At 44.6% G+C, this 26,264-nt stretch overlaps 1 protein-coding gene across 1 annotated transcript; it reads right to left on the minus strand.

The window, feature by feature from the left end:
• Nucleotides 1-15,903: 15,903 nt before the first annotated feature.
• NXNL2 (nucleoredoxin like 2) lies at nucleotides 15,904-25,231 on the minus strand. The gene is made up of 2 exons (XM_075549715.1): nucleotides 24,736-25,231; nucleotides 15,904-17,555 (listed from the first exon to the last, which is right to left on the minus strand). Exons 1-2 carry the CDS (start codon nucleotides 25,035-25,037, stop codon nucleotides 17,387-17,389), a joined length of 471 nt encoding a protein of 156 aa, XP_075405830.1. The 5' UTR covers nucleotides 25,038-25,231; the 3' UTR covers nucleotides 15,904-17,386.
• Nucleotides 25,232-26,264: the final 1,033 nt, after the last annotated feature.

Below are 26,264 nucleotides of genomic sequence, written 5' to 3' on the forward strand. Positions count from 1 at the left end.
GCTGTAGAACCAGTATTTCAAAGAGCAGAGGGGCCACCCATGGTGGGTAAGTTCAGCAGAACTTCCAGATTACAACACACCAGGAAGGAGGACTTGGAAGTCTGCTTTTTTATTTTTATCATTGGCTAGGGAAAGCATTATTAATAGCAGAACACTGACATGGTGCAGGAAAATGGGTCCCAGATTGTAAGGCACTGAAATACAACTACTCAAAGTGGAAATACCATTAATGATGTGGAAGAAGTCAAAATGTGGGAGTCATAATATGCTAATATCACACCACTCGAAATGAGAAGACATTGTATAATTGGGGTAGAAATGCACAAGAAATGAACAGAGGAAAATTAAAAGTTCTCAAAAACGAAATGCAACAGCTATTATGGATATGGATATTCAAGATGGTAGCCAAGGCATTAGTGTGAAATGAATCAATTGGCTGTTTTGAATCAGTCCTATTCTGGGAATGGCAAATTGAAGAGAGCCAGCAAGCACCACATTCTTCGTGAAAAGAAACATTGCAAAATGTATCCTGCACTACAGCATTATCGGTAAAGGGCTAATACCCACATGCATGCAAGGAAGGCCAGTTAATCTGGCTCTTACTCAAACTTACACGAACCATTAATTCAAAGCATGAACACATCGAAGAGCTTTAACAACGTCTACAGTCTGTCAGTTTGTCTTACTGTGCTGGCCCATGTGTTGCGATGCTGCTGCAGCTGTCACTGGTGCTTCAAATGCCAGCAGGGTCCCCCAAATAAGCAAGGTTCAGTGGAGATTCCAGACTAAGCAGATTATGTAAGACTTGGCTGTGCACCTTCGAGGAGTAGCCTCATGCATACCATGGAAACATGGGCAGGTACGGAAGGCCGAATGAACGGAAGCAGAACATTGTCAGAGATACGGCGGGACACTAGGCCCCTTGAGTCCGAAGGGACTTGAAGTTAGACTGAGGAGGAGTTCCTGAATCAACCATGGTGACGTGAATGGAGGAAAGCCTGTTGGAGCGAAGTCGTCCGGATCTTCATTTGCTGATGGGGCACGACCCAAAATGAGAAGACACAGCAGCAAACACCAATCAGTAATTGGAACTTGGAATGTGCAAAGTGTGAACCTAGGAAAATGAGTCATCAAAGATTACACGTAACACGTAAAGATGGACATTCTAGGTGCTAGTGAGCTGGAATGGACTGATATTGGCCATTTTGAATCAGAATATCATGGTTTACTGCCCTGGGAATGTTACAATCAAGAGGAATGGGGTTGCATTCATTGACAAACAGGACATTTAAGGTTGATCTCGAAGTACAATGCTGTCTGTGGTAGGATTATATCTATCCAACTTCAAGGAAATCCAATCCATACAACTATTATTCAAATGCATACACCAAACACAAAAGCTGCTGACATTGCTAGGTGCCATTGAGTCGATTCTGAGTCCTCGTGAACCCATGCATCATAGAGTGAAACACTGCCCCAGCCCCACAAGATTTTCTAAGCTTGAGCCCATTGCTGCAGGCACTGTGTCAGTCCATCTCCTCCAGGGCCTTCCTCTTTTTCGCTGCCCCTCTTTTACCAAGCATGGTGTCCTTCTGCATGGACTAACCTCACCTAACAACAGCTCCAAAGTATGTAAGACCAAGTTTCTCCACCCTTTCCTCTAAGGAGAATTCTGGCCATACTTTTTCCAGGAAAAATGAGTTGGTTTGTTTGGGCAGTCAATATTCTTCTGTAGCACCATGGCCAAAAGGTATCAACACTTCTTTTAACTTCCTAATTCAGTGTCAAACTTACATACAAGGCAATGTAAAAATACCATCTCTTGGGTCTGGTGTGTTTAGTCCTCAATGTAACGTTCTTACTTTTCAATACTCAGAACAGGACTTGTACAGTAGATTCACTGTATGTTCACATTTCCTGATCTCTTCATTGCTGCTTCCATGAGCATTAATTGTGGATCCAAGTAAGACAAAATCCTTGGCAACGTCAATCTTTTCTCCACTTATTGATATCACCCATTGGTCCAGTTGTGAGGATTATGATTTTCTATATATTGAGTTGTAATTCGATATGGAAGGCTGCAATCCTTGATCTTCATCAGCAAGTGCTTCAAGACCTCCTCGCTTTCAGCAAGCAAGGTGTGTCATCTGCATATCACAGGTTGTTAACAAGCCTCCCTCCAATCAAGATGCCTCATTTTTTCTCCATAAACCCAAGTTCTCTGATGATTTGCTCAGCATACAGATTGAATTAAGTACAATGAGAGGATACAACCCTGACACACGCCTTTCCTGATTTTAAAGCATGCACTAGTTCCTTGTTTTGTTGGCACAATGTACAAGTCCCTCATGAACACAATGAAGTATTCTGGAATTCCCAATCATCTCAAGACTATCCACAGTTTGTTACAATCCACACAGCCCAATACCTTGACATAGTCAATAAAACACAAGTAAACACCTGTCTGGTAGTTGCCTATGTTAGCCAAGACCTGTCTGACATTAGCAATGACATCTCTAGTTCAGCTTCCCCTTCTGAATCCAGTCTAAACCTCTGGCAGTTCCCAATCAATGGACTGCTGGAACCATTGTTGGATGATCTTCAGCAAAATTTTCCTTGCATTTGGCATCAATGATATTATTCTATAATTTGAGTACCAAAGTTGGGTCCCCCTTTGGAATGGGTACAAATAGGGATCTCCTCCAGTCAGTTAGCCAAGTAGCTGTCTTCCACATTTCCTGACATAAACACTATGTGCTTTCAGTTCTTCATCAGCTTGCAGAAACATTTCCATGAGTACTCAATTCCTGGAGCCCCTCTGTCTCTCTCTTTTTTGGCTAATTCTTTCAGTGCAGCTTGAACTTCTGTCTTCAGTATCATTGGTCTTGCTCATACACTACATCCTGAAATGGTTGAACGTTGACTGGTTCTTTTTAGTAGAGATGTATGTATTATTCCCATCTTTTCATGTTTCCTGCACCATTCAATGCAATTACTGTTTCTTCCTGTTTGTTTCCAACTTTTGCATTTTGATCACCTATAATTTTAAATGAATCTTTATTGCATGTTTGACCGATTTCGGGTGGAAAATATTGGTAGATTTCTTCATCAAGTTTCATGGTAGAAGACCTCATGAGCTGTGAAGAACATCATTCGTGAAGAAATGATAGGTCATGAAAAAGACAGGGATGTAAGAACAGATCAAAGTGAATGTCAAAGGAGACTCGGAAACTTGCTCTTAATCGTTGAGTAAGGCCAATGGAAGGAATGATGAAGTCAAAGAGCTGAATAGGACATTTCAAAGGGCAGCTTGAGAAGACAAAGCCAATCATTCTAATGAAATGTGCAAAGACCTAGAGGTAGAAAACCAAAAGGGAACACCATGCTCAGAATATTTGAAATGGAAAGAATTTAAGGAAAAAATTCAAGCCTCAAGTTGCAACAGTAAAAAATTCTTAGGGGCCTCTCTATTGGTTCCCTGCATCATGCCAGTATGTTGCATTCACGTCTTGAAGTACCAGGTTGGCCCACCAAGTCATGAGGACAATATTCCTGCTCACAGCAGCCAATGCACAGAAAGGACTATAGGGCCAGTCCCACTATGAAACATCACGTCTCTCAATGACCCATAGTGCTACGGGGACAACACTGGAGAAACAGCAGAAATTGTGCCTGATCTGACCACCCCTCCCCCCTCACTGAGTCAAAACACTAAGGGCGTGCAACAGAACAGCAAGGGGAGCAGAGCAATGAAGTTTCTGGGAATACCAAAAATAGACTGTGGGGCCAGGGAATGGCAACCCATCAGACTGGACCAGACAACACTCCTAAAGGTCAACAAACAGACCTGGAAGTATTGACAGGCTTTTCTCTTTTGTTGTTGTTTGTTTTCTTTTATTGCTTTGTTTTCCTCTGTCTTGTTTTTGTGCATATTATCATCTCTGCTTGTCTATCTAGATAAGATATGTGCAATAAACAATCTGGAGGAGAAAACAACAGGACAGACAGTTCTGGGGGTCACGGGAGAGGGAAATGCAGGGAAAGGAAGTAGGTGTTAACAAACCCAGGGACAAGAGAACAATAAGTGATCTAAAATCAATGACGAGAAGGGTGTTGGTAGACTGGTAAGGCTTGATCACAGGCAATGTAACCAAGAGGAATTACTGAAACCCAAATGAAGGCTGAGCATGATAATGGGACAAGAGGAAAGTAAAATGAAATAGAGGAAAGAACTAGGAGGCAAAGGGCATTTGTTAGAGGTCTAAATACAGACATGTACATATGTGTGTATGATGATGGGGAATAGAGCTATGTACATATATTTATAGGTTTAGTATTAAGATAGCAGGTGAACATTGGGCCTCTACTCAAGTACTCCCTCAACGCAAGAACACTTTGTTCTATTAACCCGGCATTCCATGATGCTCACCTTCCTGAGACAATCGCGGAAGACAAAGCAAGTGCATAAACAAATATGTTGAAGAAAGCTGATGGTGCCCAGCTATCAAAAGATATAGCATGAAAATATATATATATATATATATATATATATATATATATATATATATAGAGAGAGAGAGAGAGAGAGAGAGAGAGAGAGAGAGAGAGAGAGAGAGAGAAAGAGAGAGAGAGAGCGCATCTGGGGTCTTAAAGGCTTGAAGATAAACAAGAGGCCATCTAGCTCAGAAGCAACAAAGCCCACATGGAAGAAGCACACCAGCCTGTGTGATCATGAGATGTCAATGGAACCAGGTATCAGGCATCAAAGACTCAGAATTTAAAAATCCTATCATTGTGAATGAGGAGGACTGTGGAGTCGGGACCCAAAGCCCATCTGTAGGCAACTGGACATCCCCTTACAGAAGGGTTTTGGGGAGGGTATGTGCCAGTCAGGGTGCAATATAGCACCGATGAAACATACAACTTTCCTCTAGTTCTTTAATGCTTCCTCCCCCCCCCCCCACTATCATGATCCCAATTCTACCTTACAAATCCGGCTCAACCAGAGTATGTACACAGGTACAGATCAAAGCTGGAAACACAGAGAATCCAGGACTGATAAACCCTCAGGACCAATAATGAGAGTAGAGATATCAGGAGTGGAAAGGTAGAAAGGGGGAACTGATCACAATGATCTACATTAGGGGACAGACAACAGAAAAGTAGGTGAAGGGAGACATCAGTGTAAGACATGACAAAACAATATTAATTTATAAATTATCAAGGGTTCATGGGGGGGGTGAGGAGCTGATACCAAGGGCTCAATTAGAAAGAAAATGTTTTGAAAATGATGATGGCAACAAATGTACAAATGTGCTTGACAGGATGGATGGATGGATGGATGGATGGATGGATGGATGGATGGATGGATGGATGGATGGAAGGATTGTGGTAAGAGTTGTATGAGCCCCCAATAAAGTAACTTTTTTAATTAATTAGGGTTCGGGAGGAGGTGGCCACCGCGGCGGCGGCTACATGGCTCTGTGGCGTCTCAGGGGCACTCTGCGCTGTTGGGCCCGCGCTGCCCTGCTGGCCGCCCTCCTGCGCTCCTCCTCCTCCCGCCGGCGGCGCGGAGGGCGGGCGTTCGCAGCCCTGCAGGAGCTCGGCGCCCTGGGGCGGCCTCCTGCGCCCGTCCCGCGGCCCGGTGCGCGCCGACTGTGACCGTCGGTGTTGCCGGACGTGCCTGGTTCACTTCTGGGCCGAGGAAAGACGGGCCTTGCCGCGCCCCGAGTGCCCCGCCGCCTGCGGGCAGTGCGTCGCGGAGCCCCGGATCGGCGCGGGAGGAAGGCGCTGCGCGGCCCGGAGGAGGTGCCCGCGGAGTCCATGACAGAGGGCGTGAAGGGCGCTGCAGATCTGCGCGGCCAGGCGGAGTCAGCAGCGGCGGGGTGCAAGGGCACGGCCCGCGATGGATCCGAGGAGAAGGTACTGACGGATTATAGGAAGCTGCGCGCCCTCTTTGGCGGAGGAGGAGGAGCATTTCCTGCAGGAGGCAGAGAAAGAAGCGCAGGCACGGCCGGATGAGCGGGCTGATCCGCAGTCAAATTCAAATCCCTGCGGCAGGCTGTCAGAGCTGGAGAAGCAGCCCAAGCCGGGCCTGAGCAGGCTGCTTCAGGGATGGCGCTGGTCCAGCAGGCGGGAGCCTTCCCGAGCATGGGGCAGAAGAAAGTGCTTCCACGAACTGCTTCCCAGGCCCTTCCTCCACTCTTCCTCAAGGCCTCCTCCTAGGCCACCGCCCGTTCTTCCTCCCAAGGCCCTCCCCACAGGAACCATTAATGTGTAGGGGGTGGCGGGGAGCACCTGTAGGTACTCCTACTATTGATTGTCCAAGACAGTAGTTTTGTAAGGTCTCTCTCCGGGCTAGATTTAAACCTCAGTCCTTGGCTCCGCTCGAGAAAGAATTCACTCCGAAGCCTGGCTCGTGATCCAAGTGAATTTAATGAGAGTTAAAAGAAGCTTCAGGTTTTACCCGGCACCCATAGGATTCCTTTTGACCATGCGGCCTGGCAGAGACTGCTCAGGGTCACACAAAGATCCCTCTCCCAAGTTTTCCTCCGAAACAAGAGGACCAGACAAGACCCCTCTGCTTCTGGGTTCCTGCCTTTTCAAGGATTCCTGGGGAGGCAGGGGTTGGTCCCATTGGCTGAATTGCAATCACCTGGCCCAGGTGGGCTGATCCAGGTTTAACCCAGCTTTGTCCTATGCTGGCTCTCCTGGGCATGCGTTAATGGGCATTCAAGTCCCCAGGCTAAGCTACCTAACAGTTTTCAACCAACCATTCATTTTCCATTTTCTTTGGGGTGTTACTATTGTTTTAGGTTTGTTTTTCCCCATTAATCATTTTATCGAGGGGGTCGTACAAATCTTAGGACAATCCATCATTCAATCGTATTAAGGACACTTGTGCATATGTTGCAGTCAACATTTCCAAAACATTTTCTACTTGAGCCCTTAGCATCAGCTCCTCTTTTCCCCCTCCCTCCCACCCTCATGAATCCTTGATGAATTATATATTATTGTTATTTCGTGTCTTACATTGTCTGTTGTCTCCCTTCACTCTCTGTTATTTGTCCCCCTCGGGGGTGGTCTATATATCCAACCTTGCGATGGGTGCCCCCTTTCTCCTCCCTCCCCCCACTCTCTTGGTGTTACTATTGTTAAGGCTGCAAACTCCTTTTTTTTTTTTTAATGTAGAGGCTTGTCATCAGGGAGACTTTAACTCAGTTATATTCCACCTTTTCATAAATGCCACTAAGGCATCAGAAATGTATTTGGAGTCTCAAGCCACCTGTGGTGACAGTCTGGTTACTAGATGGTCTAGAATCTAGTGCTTTGGGATATGTCCCTTTGATATCAAATGGACCCAGCACTGTACTTGCTTAATGAAGCTGAAGTCAGGGTTGTTTTACTAGACATTCAGACGCAGGCCCAGAGATGGCTTGGCTGGTGCCTAAGACAGATCAGTTAAGGTTAAATTGGAGGCTAGCTTCAAGGAGGAATCATTGCAAAAGAGGCATCCTGACTCCTGGTAGGGAAGGAGGGAGACATTTGAGTGGTTATTTGTATTTGGTCAGGCCTTTTACCATCAGCAAAGTAAGAGCTTGCTTACCTTCCACTGTCCTGGCTCCCTCCGGAACCAGTGGGATGCTCCCCCAGAAAGATGTGCCTACAGTGCAGTATCTGCGGAAATGCCTCAGTAGGCTTCCACACAGACCCAGAGACTGTCTGGAACTACACTGACAGACTGACCTCAGGGTTGGCAGCAAGCTCTCTCCTGTGAGTTTTGGCCAGAGCTTTTGTAACACGACTGCCTTGCCATCATCTGTTTGTAGGCAGAACCTAACTTTTCAGGAAAAACTAAGAAATGGGAGGAGGGGGGAGGAGATGAGGGCAGGAAGAAGGAAGGAAGGAATATAGGAAAAGTAGAGTATTTTTGACCCCTTGTATTGGAAAGATCCATTTCTTGAGATGTGCCTCGGTGGGAATGATGTAGGGACTCTTGCTCTTTCTCTCTGTACTTCTTCGTCTTCTCCACCGGCCGGTTTTCCTGTTGTCATATTTGCCCAACGTGTACTTTTCATGTCTTCTCCATTGCCTGTCCTGCCTAAAGCCAAATGGGACATCGGGTGGCTGTGAGGAAAATCAGTGTTGAACCAACCCTGAGTCGAAAGGCCATCTCTCGACCATGACAGCTCTGAGGAGCTTGAGGTCTCCAGGCCTCACTGTGGCATTTCAATTTCCTCACAATGTACCTCGCTCCCTTTTTGGCTTTTGTTTCTGACATATTAGCTTAGTACAATGTGTGGCTTAGTAGTAGTGCATTGCCTGCAGCATCGTTGTGTATGGATCTGAGTTAGAAAAACAAAGCAGACAGACAAAAGGGAGATGTGTGAGAATTGATCTTGAGGCAAGCAAATATTTAGGGTTGTATGAGTTGAGCACTTGCATTTCAGCCTTGCTGTAGGACAGGATACTACTGTCAACACCAAGAAGTTCCAGATTTCTCATTAAGTAGGTGAGTGTTCTTCTGAAGTGAGAAGACTTCCTCATGGTGCCATTTGCAAGAAGCAGGCGGCATCACCATCTTCATTCCTTGGGCAGCAGAGAGCTTCAGGTGTGATGGCCTTAAGCATCTGCCTAAGGACATCGGCATCACTGATGGTCTGGGTGAGTGATTATTATCACCTCCATTCTGTACAATTCTGCATAGGAGTGAACATGCAAGCTAGGCTGTACCGATGACTATGGTATGTAAGAACTCATGCTCACTACTACGGCTCATAGGAGAACATGGCTGTAGTATTGTGGTTGAACACCCAGGCTGCAACCGAAAAGCAAGCCTGCTGGGCACACAGCACAACAGCAGGTAGTCACAGTGGCGTGCACCCATCAAGCTCTAGCGCAGGACAGTCAGAACCAGTGTGCACAGGTTGCATGGGAGGAGGCGGTGGAGCAGGTGTACTGGCCAGCAAACGTCAGCATCATGTGATGCCTAGAAAACACCACCAGAGATAGTGCTGAACTTTGCGTTCCGTGGACATTCACCCCAGAAATGGGTTTTAGTAGTAAATAAACTGCTGCTAAGGGGACACCCAACCCCACCCCCACCCCTGTGCATAAAGCTTTTCACCCCCTGGGAATAATTTTTATTGTGCATTTGAAAAGCATGTTGCCATCTTGACAGTTTAAAGGCAGGCCCTCCTGGGTAGGTTCTTATGTGGTGGCAAATAAAGTTGAATTTGTTTTGAAAGAAAGAGAAAAAAAAGAAATTTCTATGGATAAAACATCAAATGATACAGGAAGTATAAAAGAAGATGGAAAGTATACATAAATTCCGTGTACCACAAAGAACGAGTTAACATTCAACCATTTCAGGAGGTTGCGTATGAACAAAAATCAGTATTACAGAAGGAAGAAGTTCAAGCTGCACTGAAAGCATTAGCCTAAACCAAGGCTCTGGGAATTGATGGAATACCCATTAAAATGCTTCAACAAGCTGATGAAGCACTGGAAGCACTTATTTATCCATACCAGGAAATTTGGAAGACAGCTAGTTGACCAACTGTTAGTCTGGGGAGACTAGAGAAACAAATTCATAGACATTCATCTGTGTAAAAGAGTTTAATATAAAGGGTACATTAAGAAAGCATCCAACCCAGTGCAGTCCAAGCCCATATGTCTGATACCAATCTATAAAGTCCTCTTCAGACTCACAAAATACATGCAATGGTGCTGAATGCAGGAGGATCACAGGCAAGTGGGTGGGACATCTTGTAAATCCAGTGGCTTTGTAAGCATCTCAGCACTGACAGAGGTCTCCACGTGGCTTCTCCATGTCCAGGGTTCTGGCTACATCAGGGTAGGTCCATGTGACTTTTTAGCTCAGGGTTCTAGCATATTTCCATGTGTCATGTCAGCTGTAATGTCTCCCAGGGAGTAAATACAGAGAGAGAAACGTCTCCCACCTCCAAGGAGGAAAAATCCAATTTCCCAGAATTCTTAGGAGAAAGCCATGCCCACACAGAGGCCTCTTTGGCTATGAACAATTGACAGACTAGACTCCACCCCTTCACTCTTAATCCTCTCAAGTCCCAATTGACACCAGATTATATAACTACCATAGACATTGAAATGTTTCAACAAACTGATGAAGCACTGGAAGCACTTACTTATCTATACCAGGAAATTTAGAAGACAGCTACTTGACCAACTGACTTAAAGAGATCTTTATTTATACACATTCCAAAGAAAGGAGACCCATCTTTGGTAGTCAAATTATAGAAAACTAGCATTGATATCAAATTCAAGGAAATTTTGGCTGATCATTCAACCATGGCTGCAGCAGTACATTACCACTTAATTGTGCTCAGGAAGAACGTGTATATAGATGTTAGTCTCAGTTTTCTATAGCAGGGGTCAGCAAACAGGCTTGTGGGCAATATGTGACTCCTGCATTACATACATGTGGCTCTCAAATGTGTTAGACAGGGTTAGGACACTAATAATTTTGTATATATTTATGTAAATAAATAACATAAGAAATAAATAGTTAACTAATCTATAAAGCAGTACAAATGGCTCAGTGCAACTCACTTCTGTGAGACAGCTAGTACACTGGCAGTCCTTCAAGTCTTGAGGGCCGCAGTATAGTCCTCTGTGGAGCAATTCAGGCTATCCAGCCACAGGCATCAAACAGCAAGCGGATCACCCACAGTCAGCCAGATGACAGTGTCCAACAGTCCTCAGCTCAAGGGATGTACCTTCCAGTGGCATGGCCAAGCAGGTCTTAAAGGAACCTCAAGTAACAGTGACACAGTCCATGGGTAAGTGTTCCACAGATAGCGCAGCTTGCAAAGAGAAGGCACAGAACAAGCAAGGCAGCCGCACACTCGTCCAATGATCAAAGAGCAAGAGAGAAAGAGGCGAGGTTCGCCGAGCCATTTATCTCTCTGCCCTTCAACTAATCTCACATGTGTTCATTGGCCATGTTGACACAACGAACCTATCACAATCCACCCCTTGGCAACTTGGCACCTGTACACAATTCTTTAGCCATATATAATTTTCAAACAATAATAAAATCACATCTGTACCTAACAGGATAAAATTAAAATGCATACAATTAAATATATTCCACCCTCATTTAAACCTAACATTTTATAAGTGAACAAAACAAAAATATCCTATGCCTAACAATTGCAGTTAAGTAACACCAACACCTCATTCCTATAACCCTATGAATATATTCCTCCACCTATGAAAATTTGTAAGCCAACCACTTCATGCCTTTATTCCCCCATTTTGGATATCCAATTTCTATATTGCCCACTTACATCAATCCAGTGCTCTGAGGAAACAATCATGTTCTTTGACGTGAAGAATCTTCATTCCAGTTGGAACCTTGAGAGTCTGCATCCATAAGCCAAGTCAAATCAGGGTAGGCCATCAATAAAGTCAACAGCAATATGCACCAGTTCACAGGCTCAAAAAATCTGTTCATCTGGCCAGGTTCTAGTCAACTCAATGTGGGGTGCCACTCTTGGTACCAAAATGTGCTAGTCTGGGTAGACTAGAGAAACAAATTCATAAACACACATATAAGGGAGAGGTTTATCTACAAGAGCAATTGAACATTGAGAAAACATCCCAGCCCTGTCCAGATCAAGTCCATAAGTCCAATATTAGCCCATATGTCCAATACCAATCTATAAAGTCCTCTTCAGACTCACGAAACACATGCAATGAAGCCAAATGCAGGATGATCACAAGTCAGTGGGTAAAAATGTCTTTGGGTCCAGGGGCGTTGTAAGCACCTCAGTGCTGGCAGGGGTCTCTCTGTGGCTTCTCCGGCTTCTGAGGTCTGGTTGCATCCATGTGACTTGTCTTCTGCAATGTCTCTCATGGAGAAGCAGAGAGAGAGGTGTCTTCTGCCTCCAAGGAGGAAGTACCAGATTTCCCAGAATTCTCAGAAGGCCATGCCCACACAGAAGTCTCACTGGCTGCCTCCAGACTGACTGTCTAGACTCCACCCCTACACTCTGAATCTTTAAATTGACACCAAATTAGGCGACTACTACAGAATTAAAATGGAAAAATCTTAAAGGCTATTCAGATAAAGGTAATTTCATTTGTTTGTAAAAATATATTTATGGTTCTCAAATAATCTTTACATTGTTGTGAAGGACAAGAGTGGCTCTTCTGTCTCAAAAGTTTGCAGCCATCTGGTCTATAGAAACAAACCAGTACGAGAAATAACATATCAAGAAATGACTTTGCATCAAGAAGGCACCCAACCCTGTTGAACTCAAGTCCATAGATCCGATGCTAGCCTGAGCCCTCTTCAGCCTCACATTGCAAGCCATGAAGCCGAAAGGTTAAGCAGGAAGATCAGACCCATGACTGCAGTCACTTGTATCCAAGGCCAGTGGAAAGATGGCAGGGCTGACAGCTCCATGTGGGCCACCACTAGAGGCAGATAGAGCCCCAGTGAAGTCCTAGTAAGAAGGAAGGCAAAATGGCAGAGAAGAATCCTGTTTGATCTTGCTCTGATGCCAAGGGCCACACCCCCAATGAGGTGCCATCAGCTACTATTTGATAGGCCCAAGTCCACCCCTAGCAGTGACTAGTTGGTATAGCTAACTAGCACAGTAGATCTGGAAGCCATGAGAACTCACAAGGGAATGCATGGTTTGAAATCAGGAAAGCATCAGGGTTGTGTCCTCTCACCAATCTCTATGCAGCAGACATCATATGGTGAAGAATTACATGACAAAGAACATGGCTTCACAATCGGAGGAGGGCTTATTAACAAACTGTAATATCCAGATATCACAACCTTGCTTATTACCACTGAGGAATTGAAGCGCTTGTTGATGAAGATCAAGGATAGCAGACTTCAGTATGATTTCAACTCAACACTTTTTTAAAAATTGGGAGAGGGGGGAGAAAACGAGGGAGAAGAAGAGCTGGTACCGAGGGCAACATATGTACAAACATGCCTGATTCAACTGATGTGTGGATTGTGATGAGTTGTAAAAGCCCCCAATAAAATTTTTCAAAAATCCTCACAACTGGACCAATAGGTAAAAAGAAAAGATTGCAGTTGTCAAGATTTTCATCTTTCTTGGATCCACAATCCGTGCTCATGGAATTAGCAGTTAAGACATCAGAAAAACATGGTGCTTTGGATAAATCTGGTGCACAAGACCTGTTTAGAGCATTGGAAAACAAGAAGGTTACTTTGAGGACTAAGTGCACCTGACCCAAGCCATGGTATTTTCAATTGCCTCATATGCATGTGAAAATTGAATATATAATAAGGAAGGCCAGAGAAGAATGACTATGGTCTAATTTTGGTGCTGGTGCAGAATATTAAAAATCCCATAGACTGCCAAAAGAACCAACAAATCTTTCATGGGCGTATACCCCGAAGCTCCTTAGAGGTAAGGATGGCAAGACTTCATCTAACATACTTTAGCCATGTTTTCAGGAGAGGCCAGTCCCTGGAGAATGATATCATGCTTGGTAAAGGAGAAGGGCAGCAAAAAAGAGGAATGCCCTTAATGAGCAGATAGACAAAATGGCTGCAACGTGAGCTCGAGCACAGGAACAAACGTGGGGATGATGCAGAACATGGCACTGTTTCATTCTGTTGTGCACGGGACCACTTTGGGTCAGAAGTGACTCAATGGTACCTAACCACACCAACAGTCTAAAATTGACCAAACATGCAGCAAGATGGAAATAGGAGAAGACCCTGGGAGGTTTGCTTGAGTTACAGCTAGCAGGGGCAAATATTGTTCTATACACAGTCTTGCAACAGTCGCAATGTAATTCACAATAAAAAGTTTAAAAAGAGAAAGAACAGGTGCACTAATAATTACTGGTGATTGAAATATTAAAATCAGAAATGAGGTAGCAGGATCATTAGTTCAGAAATATAGCCTTAACAGATACTGAAGATCCCATAATAAAATTTTACAAGACCAACGATCTATTCATTGTTAACTATCTTTTTTCAACAACATGGCAGGTGACCTTACACATGGATCTCACAAGGAGGAGGCACAAAATCAAATCAACCACATCTGTGGATAGCGATGAAAGGAGCACAATATCATGAGAACAAGGCCAGAGGCCAACTGCAGTACCATCGATTGCACATGTGCAAGTTCAAGTTGAAGCTGAAGAAAATTAAAACTAGTGAACTAGAGCCAAAATAAAACCTTGAGTATACTCCATCCGTTTTTAGAGGCCAATTGCAGAACAGATTTGATCCAAACACTAATAACCAACGACTAGACAAATTATACATTGACATCAACATCACATATGAAAAAAGCTAAATGTTGTTTAAAAGACAGGAAAGAAAGATCAAACTGGATGTCAGAAGAAACTGACACTTGCCCTTGAACATAGTAGCTAACACAAATGGAATAAGTGATGACATAAAAGAGCTGAACAGAAAATTTTAAAGGAAATTCACAAAGCAAATTACTCTAATGAAATGTGCAAAGAGTTTCAGTTAGAAAACCAAAGGGAAGAACACAGTCAGCAGTTCTCAAGCTGAAAGAACTAAAGAAAAACTCAAGTCTCAAGTTGCAGTGTTGAAGAACTCTGGGCAAAATACTGAACAAGATTAAATACTGAAGAATTAAAAGATGAAAGGGCTACCATCACTGTATGAAAATGGTTGACTTTCAACCATTCTAGGAAATAGTATATGATCAAGAACAGATGGTACTAAAAGAATTTCAAAATGCGCTGAAGACATTGACAAAAACAAAGCCCTAAGAAGTGATGGAATACCAACTGAGACAGTTTCAACAAACAGATAAAACACTATAAATGCTCACTTGTATTTGCCAATATTTGGAAGACTGTCTTCCGACAAGCTGAATTGAAGAGTTGCATATGCATGCCACTTCCAAAGAAAGACGATCCAACAGAATGTAAAAATTAGCTAACAATATTAGTCTCATATAAAGCAAAATGTTGCTGAAAATAGTTTAAAAGCAGTTGCAGACATACAGCAGGTAACTGCCAGAAATTTAAGATGGTTTCAGAAGACATGAAATAAGGGATCTCATTACTGCTATCCGATAAATCTAGGCTAAGAGCAGAGAATTCCAGAAAGATGCTTACTTGTGTTTTATTGACTGTGCAAAAGCATTTAACGGTGTACGTCATAATGCAGTATGGGTAGCAACTTCAAGGAATGGGAATTCCAGAATACTTATTTGTGCTCATGCGGAGCCTATCTGTAAACCAACAGGCAGTAGCTCAACAGAAGAGAATACTTTATGGATGAAAATCAAGGAAGGTGAGAAACAGCACCGTATCCTCTCACCATACCTATTAAATCTGCAGCCTGAGCAAATTATCAGAGAAGCTGGACTATATGAAGAAGACCATGGCATCAGGTTTGGAGAAAGATTCATTAACAAGCCTGCAATACGCACACAATCTTGTTTGCTGAAAGTGAAGAGGACGTGACGCACTTACTGATAAAGTTCAAACACTACAGCCTCAACATGTTACACCTTGGGGAGCAGGGGGAGGGTAAAAAAAACATGGATTACACCTCAACATAAAGAAAACAAAAATTCTCACATCTGGACAGATAAACAGAGCAAAGACTGGAAGCTGTCGAGGATTTCCTCTTACTTGCATCCGTAATCAAGACCGACGGAAGCAGCAGACGAGGAATCGAATGGTGGGTAGCGTGGGGCAAATCTGTTGCAAAAGACACCTTAAAGGTATGAAAACCCCAAGATGCCCTTGTGAGGAGCAAGGTTTCCCTGACCCCAGGCACAGTATTTTCAACCACAGGCATGTGAAAGCTGGACCACGAATCAGCAAAGACCAAGAGCTGATGCATTTGGATTATAGATTTTTTCAAAATAATTTTATTGGCATATACTTCATGTATCATAAAATTTATCATGTATATCACATATTACAAAATATTATTTCAATATATTATTATTTGTACAATCATTACAATTTCAGAACATTTTCTTCTTGTACACATTGCTGTTAGCTTCTCATTACACTCAGTCCCCATCTCCCCCACCTTGCCTCTAGGCAATTATCAATCCAGTTACTGTCTCTATACATCTACCTCTCCTGGATTTCATACAGAATAAAACAGCAAACAAACAAAACCAACAACAACGGCTAGACAAAACACAGAAAACCTTTAAAAAGGAAAAAAAAGAAAATATTAAAAATTGAAACAACTTCAAAAAGGGTCAGAAGGAGAGCCAAGGATAAAGTGTTGTGTTTAACCTAACTACCGCACATCTGCCGTGAAGGACTTACAGTGCGCTCTGAGAGCAAAGCAAGTCACGTCCCTCGACTATGGTCAGAGGGGATTCGCCAGAGGCTGCGTATTATAGTAATTCTGAAGCATATTGGAACATTCACTTACGGAAACCAAGAGCAGAACAGTATTAGAAGTAGAACTAGGATGTTCCTTAGAAGCAAGAATGGTGAGATTCTCTCTCACATACTACTGTGGACAAGTACTTAGGCGGGACCAGTGCCTTGAAGACATCACGCTTGCTGAAGTCGAGGATTGGAGAAAGGATGAATTGATACAGAGGCTGCAACGATGGGCTGACCCACCAACCAGGTTGTAAAGTTGGTGCACCGGCAGTGTGATGATCACACTCATCGGGTCACTATGGATTGGAACCAACTCACCAATACTTCATACCAACTCACCAGTAAATTTTAGCGTTGAGCTTGAAGAAATGAACACATAGCCTTGGAATTTTTCTTTTTCCCTAGACTCTTATTTTGTTATTAAAAAACTATGAGGAATGAAAAAAAATGAAAAATCTAAAGGCATACGCAATTAATTAAAAACTACCACCATTGAGGATTTTTTTAAAGTAAACTGTTTAACTATAGTATTTAGGAGGACTTACTGTCTTCCTATTTGTACTTGGTTAAGACTAAAAAACAAGGAAATCAGGGGCACAAGGTAGAAATACATTTGTTTATTAAGACACAGATATTCTATAAATTGTATTAATAAATACAGTTGTGAAAATATATCATTTAAATAAATTTATCATCAGAAAACTGTGTGCATATATTATTGTACATATATTATTGTACCAAAAAACATTTTGCATAGATTTTCAACAGCTCAGTATGAATAAATGTCGTCTCTCACTCATGGGAAAAAGGTATGCCAAGAATAATGGGTGCATTTACAAAGTGGCAAGGTTGTGTCCCCGAACATCATTTACTTGTTTCTAAGTTGAAATTCAGTAGAGCTACACAAATGGAAAAGAAACTATGTGAGCTTTTTGTTTCCCATGGGTGAATAGGAGACAGTGTGAGGTGCGCAGGTCCTGGTCATCTGAGATTTCCAAATTCAACCAGAAAAATTCTGAAAGATGTCAGCCACCTCCACCCAGCGCTGGAAGCAGGAGAGGCCATGTTCCCGTATCTGCTTCCGTCCTTTGTCAGTAATGACCTCTCCGTTTTGCTTCACAATCACGAGCTTGGGGATGGCTGTGATGTTGTACATCTTCTTCAGTTCTCTGTGGGGGGGGGGGAGGGACGGACACATAACAAAAGATTACATTTCTTGTTTGTATAGCACTCACAAGTGACACTGTTTATTTTTTAAACAGTTTTATTGGCATATAATTCACATATCACACAATTCAATAACCTAATCATATTAAGATCTGTATAATCATCAACGCAATCAGTTTTAGAACATTTTCTTCTTTCTTGTGCTTATCACACACCTCCTCGGCATACCTCTAAGAAATCCTTAATTACTGTTTCTGTGGCTTTACCCATCCTGGATTTCATACACAGAAAAACAAAACAACGACAACAATAAAAAGATGAGTGTTTTATCTTGGGTGGTCAACACCACATATGCAACAATAGAAGAATGTATTCTCACAAAACCGGTTTACAACAAGACTACTAGAAACCCTTTAGAACAGAGTCCACGACCAACTCGCCCTCTTACGTGGCTGCTGCCACTGCCACCGCCACTGCCGTCAGTTGTTAAATGAATTCTGACTCACAGCGATCCTATGTACCAGGATAGACCTGTACTTCAGGTCTAGGATTTGGGGAAGTAGCTCAGCAGGCCTTTCTTCAGAGGTAGCTATAGGTGGACAGGAATTGCCATCCTTTCAATTAAGAGCTAAACAATTTCACCATTTGGGCCACCCAGATACTCTCCCAACTTGCCCGTTGATTCCTTTTAGGTCTCTTTGTTTCTTGTTGCCATATGGCTTATAAGCCAAGACTGTCCAAGAGAATTGTACAATGATAGACACGCTATACGGCTGAGCTCTTTAATACAGTAGTCACACGTGGCTAGTTAGTATCGGTAGTGTAACTGGTGTAAATGAAGAGTTATATTTTAATTCTGTTTAATAGTAATTTTAACTTGAGTAGTCACATGGGTTTAGTGACTATTATTCTAGACCATGAAGTTCCTAACCCAAATATAAACACAGTGATTTATATCCATTTGTAAATTTCAAGAGGTTAAAATAACCCAGGCACATACAATAGTAAAAGCTGGAATTCCATAAATGGTAATAGTTGGAATTCCATGAGTTCTAAATAAGCCTAAAGCCTTACTAAACATTCCACTCTACAAAAGTTAGTGTGCTCTGATTAACATTATTCTAGATTAAATATGTGGAGTTATATTTACTATCATCTATAATCCCATAAGAGGTCTCTTCACAAAATTACTTGTATTCATTTAAGGAAAGGATCATTTGCATTCTTCCTTGTGCAATTCTCTCTGTACCCTTCCTAGGGATTATTTCCCTCAAGACAGGGCAGCTGAGTGGAAATTCCCCTTCCAATTTATCACAGTCAGCCTGCCAGGACTTTACATGAACACTAATCGGATTTCCTTTATCTGCCCCTCTAAGGATTAGGCACCTGAGGGAAGGAGGAGGGTATTTGGGATGCTTTTATTACCCAAATCTCCTCATGATACCCCCATCAAGGTCTTCCTGCTGCTGTCTGGCACCTAGACCAAAGGCAAAGCATTAACTCCAGCTATTAAAAAAATGTTGACTTTAGCATAAGTCCCTAAACTAAAAATGACAGAAACTAACGTTATTTTTTTAAATCTATGATGCAATTGACAGTAACTCTGAAGTCCAGCTAGGAAACTTCAGGCGCAAGTCAGAGGAAGAACAACTCAGAGAAGAGAGGGATCAGGGTCACTGAACTGCGCACGTACAGACTGGTAAGTCGGTCTGTGTTCCGCTGTGGATATTCTGAAGGACTATTGAAAGATCTGCCCTATCAGCAATCCCGTTATTTGTATAGTCTCCAGTCACTTAAGAGCTTGATTGTACAAGTCAACAATTCATGTACTGTGGTCCATAGCTGGCCTATATTCACAGGATTTCCTTTTCTCAACAGTGTTTTAAATTCTATACTATTGGCTAAACTAATGACACAAGACCAATGCATAGTGGTTACACATTGGGCTGCTAACCACAAGGTCAGCAGTTCAAAACTATTAGCCAGCTCTCAGGTGAAGGAGGAGGCTTTATTATTTTGTGGGATCTGAAATTCACAGGAGCAGTTCTAGCCTGCCCTATAGGGTCCCTCCGAGTCAGCAATGACTTCATGACAGTGGCAATGATGCCCCAGAGGGATGACTGATAATGTGCTCTAACATAAAATGACAATATCTCTAAGGTGTACCAAAGACATATATAAGCCATAGGTGCATGAATAGATTTTGAGCTTCCTCTTAATTCAAACCCCAGAGAACAATTAGATATTATGACATGGCCCTGCTTGATACTGAAGATACTGAACAGATCACTGAAGATATGGGTGCTATAGAAAGTGTGGTGAAGAAACTAGATGGTGCCCAGCTATCAGAAAGAATAGTGCCTGGAGTCTTAAAAGGCTTGTCTTCAAACAAGCAGCCATCCAAATGAGGCCTCAACTCAGTCCATCTGGAAGAAACACACCAGCCTGTGTGATCCAAGGATTGCAAATAATGCAATCCAAATCTAAAGGAAGGAATGGTGTCAGAGCTGAAATTGTGAGCACCTGGTTTGCAGGCGGCTATGGATGGCGATGGAAACCCCAAATCCATTTTGCAGGATCCAAGCATGGAAAGCCTCCGGTGGACCCTCTCTGATCATAGTTGAGGGATGTGAATAGCCCTGCCATCAGAGTGCATTGCAAACTCGAGTGTGGCAGACATAATTAAAATATAGTATCTTACCATTGATCTCCCTTTTGACCCACTTTAAGGTTGTTCTCATTAGAGAGAAAGGGAAATATACAAGGAGTAAGCCCTGTGGTCATGGATAAGGGATGTGAACAGCCTTGCTATCATGCAGAATGCACTGGAAAATGGGTTACTGCAGATACACTTAAGTTAAAATTTTGCATCCTATCATCTGCTCTCTCGCATGATCCATTTAAATTTGTTCTATTCAATTGAGGTTTTTATCTGTTTTACTTTCTTATTCTTGTTTTTAATGTTTTTCTCTATATGGAATCCAGGATAGGCACTCGATAGAGACAGTAAGTGGATCAGTGGTTACTTGGGGGTGTGACAGGAGAGATTGGGGGAGAGAGAGCTGATAACAGTGAGTACAAGAAAGAAGAAAATGAAAAAAAAAAAGAAAGAAGAAAATGTTCTAAGATGGCTTATGGCCACGATTGTACAACTCTTCTTGATATGATTCAACTGTTGAATTTTAAGATATGTGGATGATGTGGCAATAAAACTGTTTTTAAAAAGAAACAGATACACATTGGATTTATCAGGCACCAACTGGGCATAGCCTGTTCGTGGTGCAAAAAAGGCAGAAGCGAGAGCCTAAGCACTGTGGCATGTAACCCAGCCGTGGCCCATCACGGGGTTGTGAAGCAGCCTGAGGTTTGAGCAGAGGAGGGTTGAAACAGCTTCTGCAGTCACCAGGATCAGCGCTAAAATCCCTGCCCTGGCTCCCATGGCCTGGAGAGAAATCTAACTTTGAAACCACAAGGGAGGAGCAAATAACAACCACCCCTCCCTACAGCCACTCCATGCCCCTCTGGGCCTATCAATTGTGTCCAGAGAGGATAGAAGGTGCTTTGGAAAAAAATTGTTGTCAGATAGCATGAACTCATAATTCAGGAGTACTTGAGCCATTTTGTGAAAATGTAAGGGCCCAGTTTTTCCTTGTTTTGGGTGGTGTTGCAAAACTGGCTCCTTCACTTCACCTCCTCCCTGCCCCGGCGTAACTGTGCTTCTGGTTACCCCACTCTACCTCTAGCCTCTGCCCATCTCAGACCTCCAGCAAATTGTTGCCAAGCAGATCTTTCGTTCTTTTTAAACCTATGGGGACAGGAAGAGAGAAAAAAAAATGATGTGCTGGGTTGTCTCGTTTGCCTAGAACAGGGCGGAGCGAGGTACAAGAGGAGACTTGGTGTGGGAGGAGAAGGGGTCCACCGCTGAAGACTAGGTCAGGGCAGGGTTCCGGCAAAGGGAGACGGAAAATAAATGATGGTGCAGCTTGAGTGAGGAGGAGCAACAATTCCTCTGTGTTTGACAAAAACTGCCGAACTGATTGAATGGCAGCACTCGGGTCTAGAAAATCAGTCAGAATAAATGCTCCACTGATACAGCCTAAATGAGCGAAAAGATGGAGGATCCAAGGAAAAGGGGAGTTGTATCAGGCAGGGCTTGGAAACAGAGAAGGGGAGGGGTGGCTCCAGAGAAGGCAGGAAGGCAGAGAGGTTTGGTGGGAAGACAGATTTGAGAAGCCCGGGCACAGGCGTTGACTCTGCAATGCAGTTGGTAATTCTACTTGAGCCATTCTCTAGAAAACAAGCCTAGGCCTACTTCATTTTTCATTAGATCCTAATCTATTGGCCTGGAGGACTAGGTGATGTAGAACCTGTTCAGGGCTGGGGAATGGTGGTAAGAGATAGAGCAGTGAGAAGGCCGACAAGCATTCTCCCTGGGGTATGCATTGCTCCAGAGGAGAGTATACAAGCTGTGTTAAGGGATGTACAAATCACTGTTGGCTGTGTCTAGCATGAGAGGCAGCATATGACCATATTCATGCTAGCAAATGTAGAAGCAACTACTTATCCTTTAAAAGAAAATGAATTTTACCCATAAGTCTAATAATAAAAAGAAAGGAAAGAATCATAGAAGCATATCTGAAAATGTCTCTAAATTTGGAGCATCAGTAGAAGTTGTCTTGATGAAAAATAATAATTTATAAATTATCAAGGGTTTGTGAGGGAAGAAGTGTTGGGGGGGGTAGAGGGGGAAAATTGAAAAGCTGATACCAAGGGCTCAAGTAGAAAGAAAATGTTTTGAAAATGATGATGGTAACAAATGTGCTTGACACAAAGGATGGATGGATTTTTAAAAATCATTTTATTGGGGGCTCATACAATTCTTATCACAATCCATACATACATCCATTGTGTCGAGCACATCTGTACATTCTTTGTCCTCATCACTCTCAAAACATTTGACTTCTACTTGAGCCCTTAATACCAGCTGCTCATTTCCCCCTCCCTCCCCACTCCTCCGAACTTCATGGACCCTTCATCATTCATAAGTGATTATTTTGTCATGTGTTACACTGTCCGACATCTCCCCCGCCCTCTTCTCTGCTGTCCATCCCCCAGGGAGGAGGCTACACATAGATTCTTGTGGATGGATGTATTAACAACTGTATGAGCCCCCAATAAAATGATTTTTTAAGGTGTCTTCACTGTTACCCTTGCTACAAGTGAAGGAAGACACAGCTCTCTCCACTTGACACATCTGTACCAAGCCACAAGGATAACAGAGTGGGGGTGGGCTAATGTCCCAGCCCGGTGTCTGATCAGCTTTGGAACCAGCAGTAAATGTTTGCTTCTCTAGGGGGAAGGGCAGCACTGTCGCTGTGTTTTGTCTTTGGAGCACGCTGGAAACTAAAATCCTCAGAACTTTGGAACCCATGTGAGCGGTTCTGGCCCTTCCCTTCCCTGTGGGTGCATGTGCAGCCATGGCCACCTCTAGTCGCCCCTAGAGTAACACCAACGGGATCAGATTTCTGTGGAGACATCCCCTTCCGTACCTCAGGTGGACGCTAGTCCACAACTGCGGCAAGTTGGCGCTTATGGGGGCCTCCCTGGTGTGCACTATTCAATGGAGCATCAGGCTGACGTTTCGGACCTGGACCCCATCGGAACACAGCGCCCAGCACAGTGGCTTGTGTTTTTGCACACATTGAAAACTTGAAGAAATATTACCTGGAATCTCTATGCGCCCAAACTCAAACCCACTGTCATCAAGTCCACCTTTTAGCAGCGACCTTACAGGACAGAGTATCTACACTGTGTGTTAGTTATTCCTGTGGTGACTATTTTCATTATGCTTGTGGCTTGACCCCATAAATCCAGGCTTTCAGGCAATTTATGGCAGTGCTCCAAGAATTTCCAGAAAATGTTCCATTTCCTAATTTGCCAATTGCAATGATGGGGTTTACAAAGCTCTGTCGGGAAAGCAAGGACAGGCACAACACGCCAACTAAATTCAAGAAAATTAAAAACTGATGGTGGGCTGCTCCCCCACTCTCCCAGGTAAGGATTTTGAAATAACCATACCCTGACCTGCTTAGCTGCCTCCAGCTGGCTACCAAGAAGAGCTCAGAAATTTCAACCAGGTAAGGTGAGGGAGCTCTGGAAGCTGCTCAAAGCCCTGAGCGGTGTGCTACTGGGTGCTACCACCACCGGGTATCACTTGAACGGTTGGAGAGCTGAATGCTGCAAAAGAAAGATGTGGTGATCCACCACTTAACAACCAGCCATGAAAACCCCACGGCGGGCATCCCACCTGCACTCACAGCACATCATAAGATGTCTACCCTTCACGGGTGACAGAAAAATCAGAGAAGCCAGATTTTCTAAACCAGTCTCAAATCACATTTTACTGGGAGCACCAGCGTGCCCCATGATTGGTGCCCGTGGCATAACCCTTCTTGGCTGAGGCCACATATCCTCCCTGAAATCCTCAATCCTGCCAGCCTCCTCTCGGAGCCCACTGCTACAACCAGGGGAAGCAGGAGCAAGATCAAGTTCCAGCTCACTGCGAGTTTGCCAAGGTGTGGGCCTACAATAGCGAGGGCAGACCCAAGCCATCAGGAATAGAGGGACTGGGCCTCCTCTAACATCTGCCCCTGCATGATCCAGGAGGCTGGTGCTTTCTACATCTCCAAAAGCTTTCACAGTGATGAAGTTCTAATCACTGCCAGTAAAAAGAGAGCCACAAACAGCCCAGTACAGGAGCTCCCAGAGCACAGCACACCCCATTCAGCCAAACCTACCTTCTTAACACTTGCGACATCCTTGTTACGGCCAAGCCTGTCCTGCGTGTGTCTCACACTAGTGCCTTACCTGCCGTCCTGCCTCCCCCCCCCCGCCCCCGCACACACATCCCCTCCCTCCAGGGGAATGGAGACCATGAACAGGCAGCGTGCCCCCTGGCCACCTGTGCCTCCGCCTGCAGCCCAGAGCTCGGTCAGAGGGTCCAGGCTTCTCCCGTCCGGAAAGCCCATCCCCCGCGGACGCAGATCCAGGCGACCGAACCTGGGCTGGGAAGCAATCCAGCCCCCGGCTGAGGCATGTTCGAGCCAGTAAGCCGCCAACCTCTGGAAAGAAAGTTCTAGACCGGGCCTCGGGGAGGGGAGGGGCGGCCCCGCCCGCACTCACAGCCGCAGCGGGTCGTGGAAGGGCAGCGCCAGCCAGGCGCCGTGCATCTCGCGCATGAAGGCCAGCATCTCCTCGGCGCTGCTGTCGGCTGACACGAAGACCACTTCGAAGGGCGCGGCGGGCTGGGCCTCGTCCACCAGCTCCGTGTAGAAGTCGCAGAGCAGCGGCGTGAAGTCGCGGCTCGGCACGCACCGGCCGGCGGCGAAGTACAGCGCCACCACCTTGTTCTGCAGCGCCGCCTCCGCCTCCACCGCCGCGCCGTCGCGGGCCCACAGGCGCCGGCCGCCCAGCACGTCCACCATGGCGCGGCCCGGGCGCGCGAACAGACCGGAGCCCGCGGCCCGGGCACCCTTGCCGGGCCACCGCTCCGGTGTCGGGTTTCAGCCGGGGCAGGGCCGTCGGCACCACGGTAAAAGGATACCCGCCGGCGCAGGTGGCAGCAGCTGCCTGGCAACCACCTGGAGCCTGGTCCCAGCCGCAGACCCCGCCCCGGCCCCGCCCCACCGCTCCGCTGCTGCCCCGGCCCCGCCCCGCCCCGCCCCGGCCCCGCCCCACCGCTCACGCACACTACCCCACCCTCCACCCCCGCGTCCTGGCCCGCGGGCTCCGTGCTCCGCATCTCTAACTGCAAACTTCTCGGCAACTACGCACTGCTCCTCCGATCCCGATCCTTGGGCACTCAACTGCGGGTCTCTCATTAGAGATCATGCCATAACCTCAAGCTTCAGCGGGAGGATGAAGGAAGGTCAAGAATGGATTGGGGCGGAGACTGGCGGTGAGACCTGGCTGGCTGCTTCCTGGGTGGAAATAGCAGCGGAATCAGGGAAGAATTTGAAGGAAGGAGGATTCTTAAAACAATCTCTTAAGGAACTGTCCTGTGTTAGGCCTTGGAAATTCAGTAGTAAACAAAACAATTATAACTCCCTTACCTTGTTGGGTCTAGAATGAGGCATTTTCGTGGGTTACAAATTTAAAGAGAGCTCCAGAATGCAGAAGACAATAGTGATTTCATGCAATTTAAAAAGTTTAGTTAAAATTAAATCAGACACGAGCATGAATATATGTATAATGAATTTCAAGACAGATTCCACTTTTCCCCTGCAAAGCACACCTTTGTTGTGTGGTATAACAGGGGGAAAGGTAACCCTTTGGGGATTCTCCAATCTCCAGATGAATCCTACCTTTTTATCAACGATTTCAGTTAAACATCCTTTGACCATAACCTCCTTATCTTTTGTATGGTCTTTTATTATCTCACCCGGTATTTTCCCTATGCTGCCTTTAGCACAGACTCAGCTTCCCTACATGGCATCCCAGAAGTTGGGGGCTTTAAATCCACAGCATCTTGGGCTTCGGTGCCTGCATGCTACTTGGGCACCCTTCGGTTTTTCCACCATACACATATCATCTCTGTTCTCTTCATACTATGCAGTTTTGCTGATGAAGATCATGTATTGCAGCCTTCCGTATGGATTACAATGCATGTAAAGAAAACCAGACTCGTCACAACTAGACCAATACAGTCACAT

This window comes from Tenrec ecaudatus, chromosome 5 (genome assembly GCF_050624435.1).
Source record: "Tenrec ecaudatus isolate mTenEca1 chromosome 5, mTenEca1.hap1, whole genome shotgun sequence".
NCBI lineage: Eukaryota > Metazoa > Chordata > Mammalia > Afrosoricida > Tenrecidae > Tenrec > Tenrec ecaudatus.

Bases quoted from the DNA above. Each gene is read 5' to 3' on its own strand.
- NXNL2 (XM_075549715.1), bottom strand. From the start codon at position 25,037: ATGGTGGACGTGCTGGGCGGCCGGCGCCTGTGGGCCCGCGACGGCGCG. The intron at 17,556-24,735 runs GTGAGTGCGGGC...CCCCCCCCACAG, and splicing joins TTCCACGACCCGCTGCGGCT to AGAACTGAAGAAGATGTACA.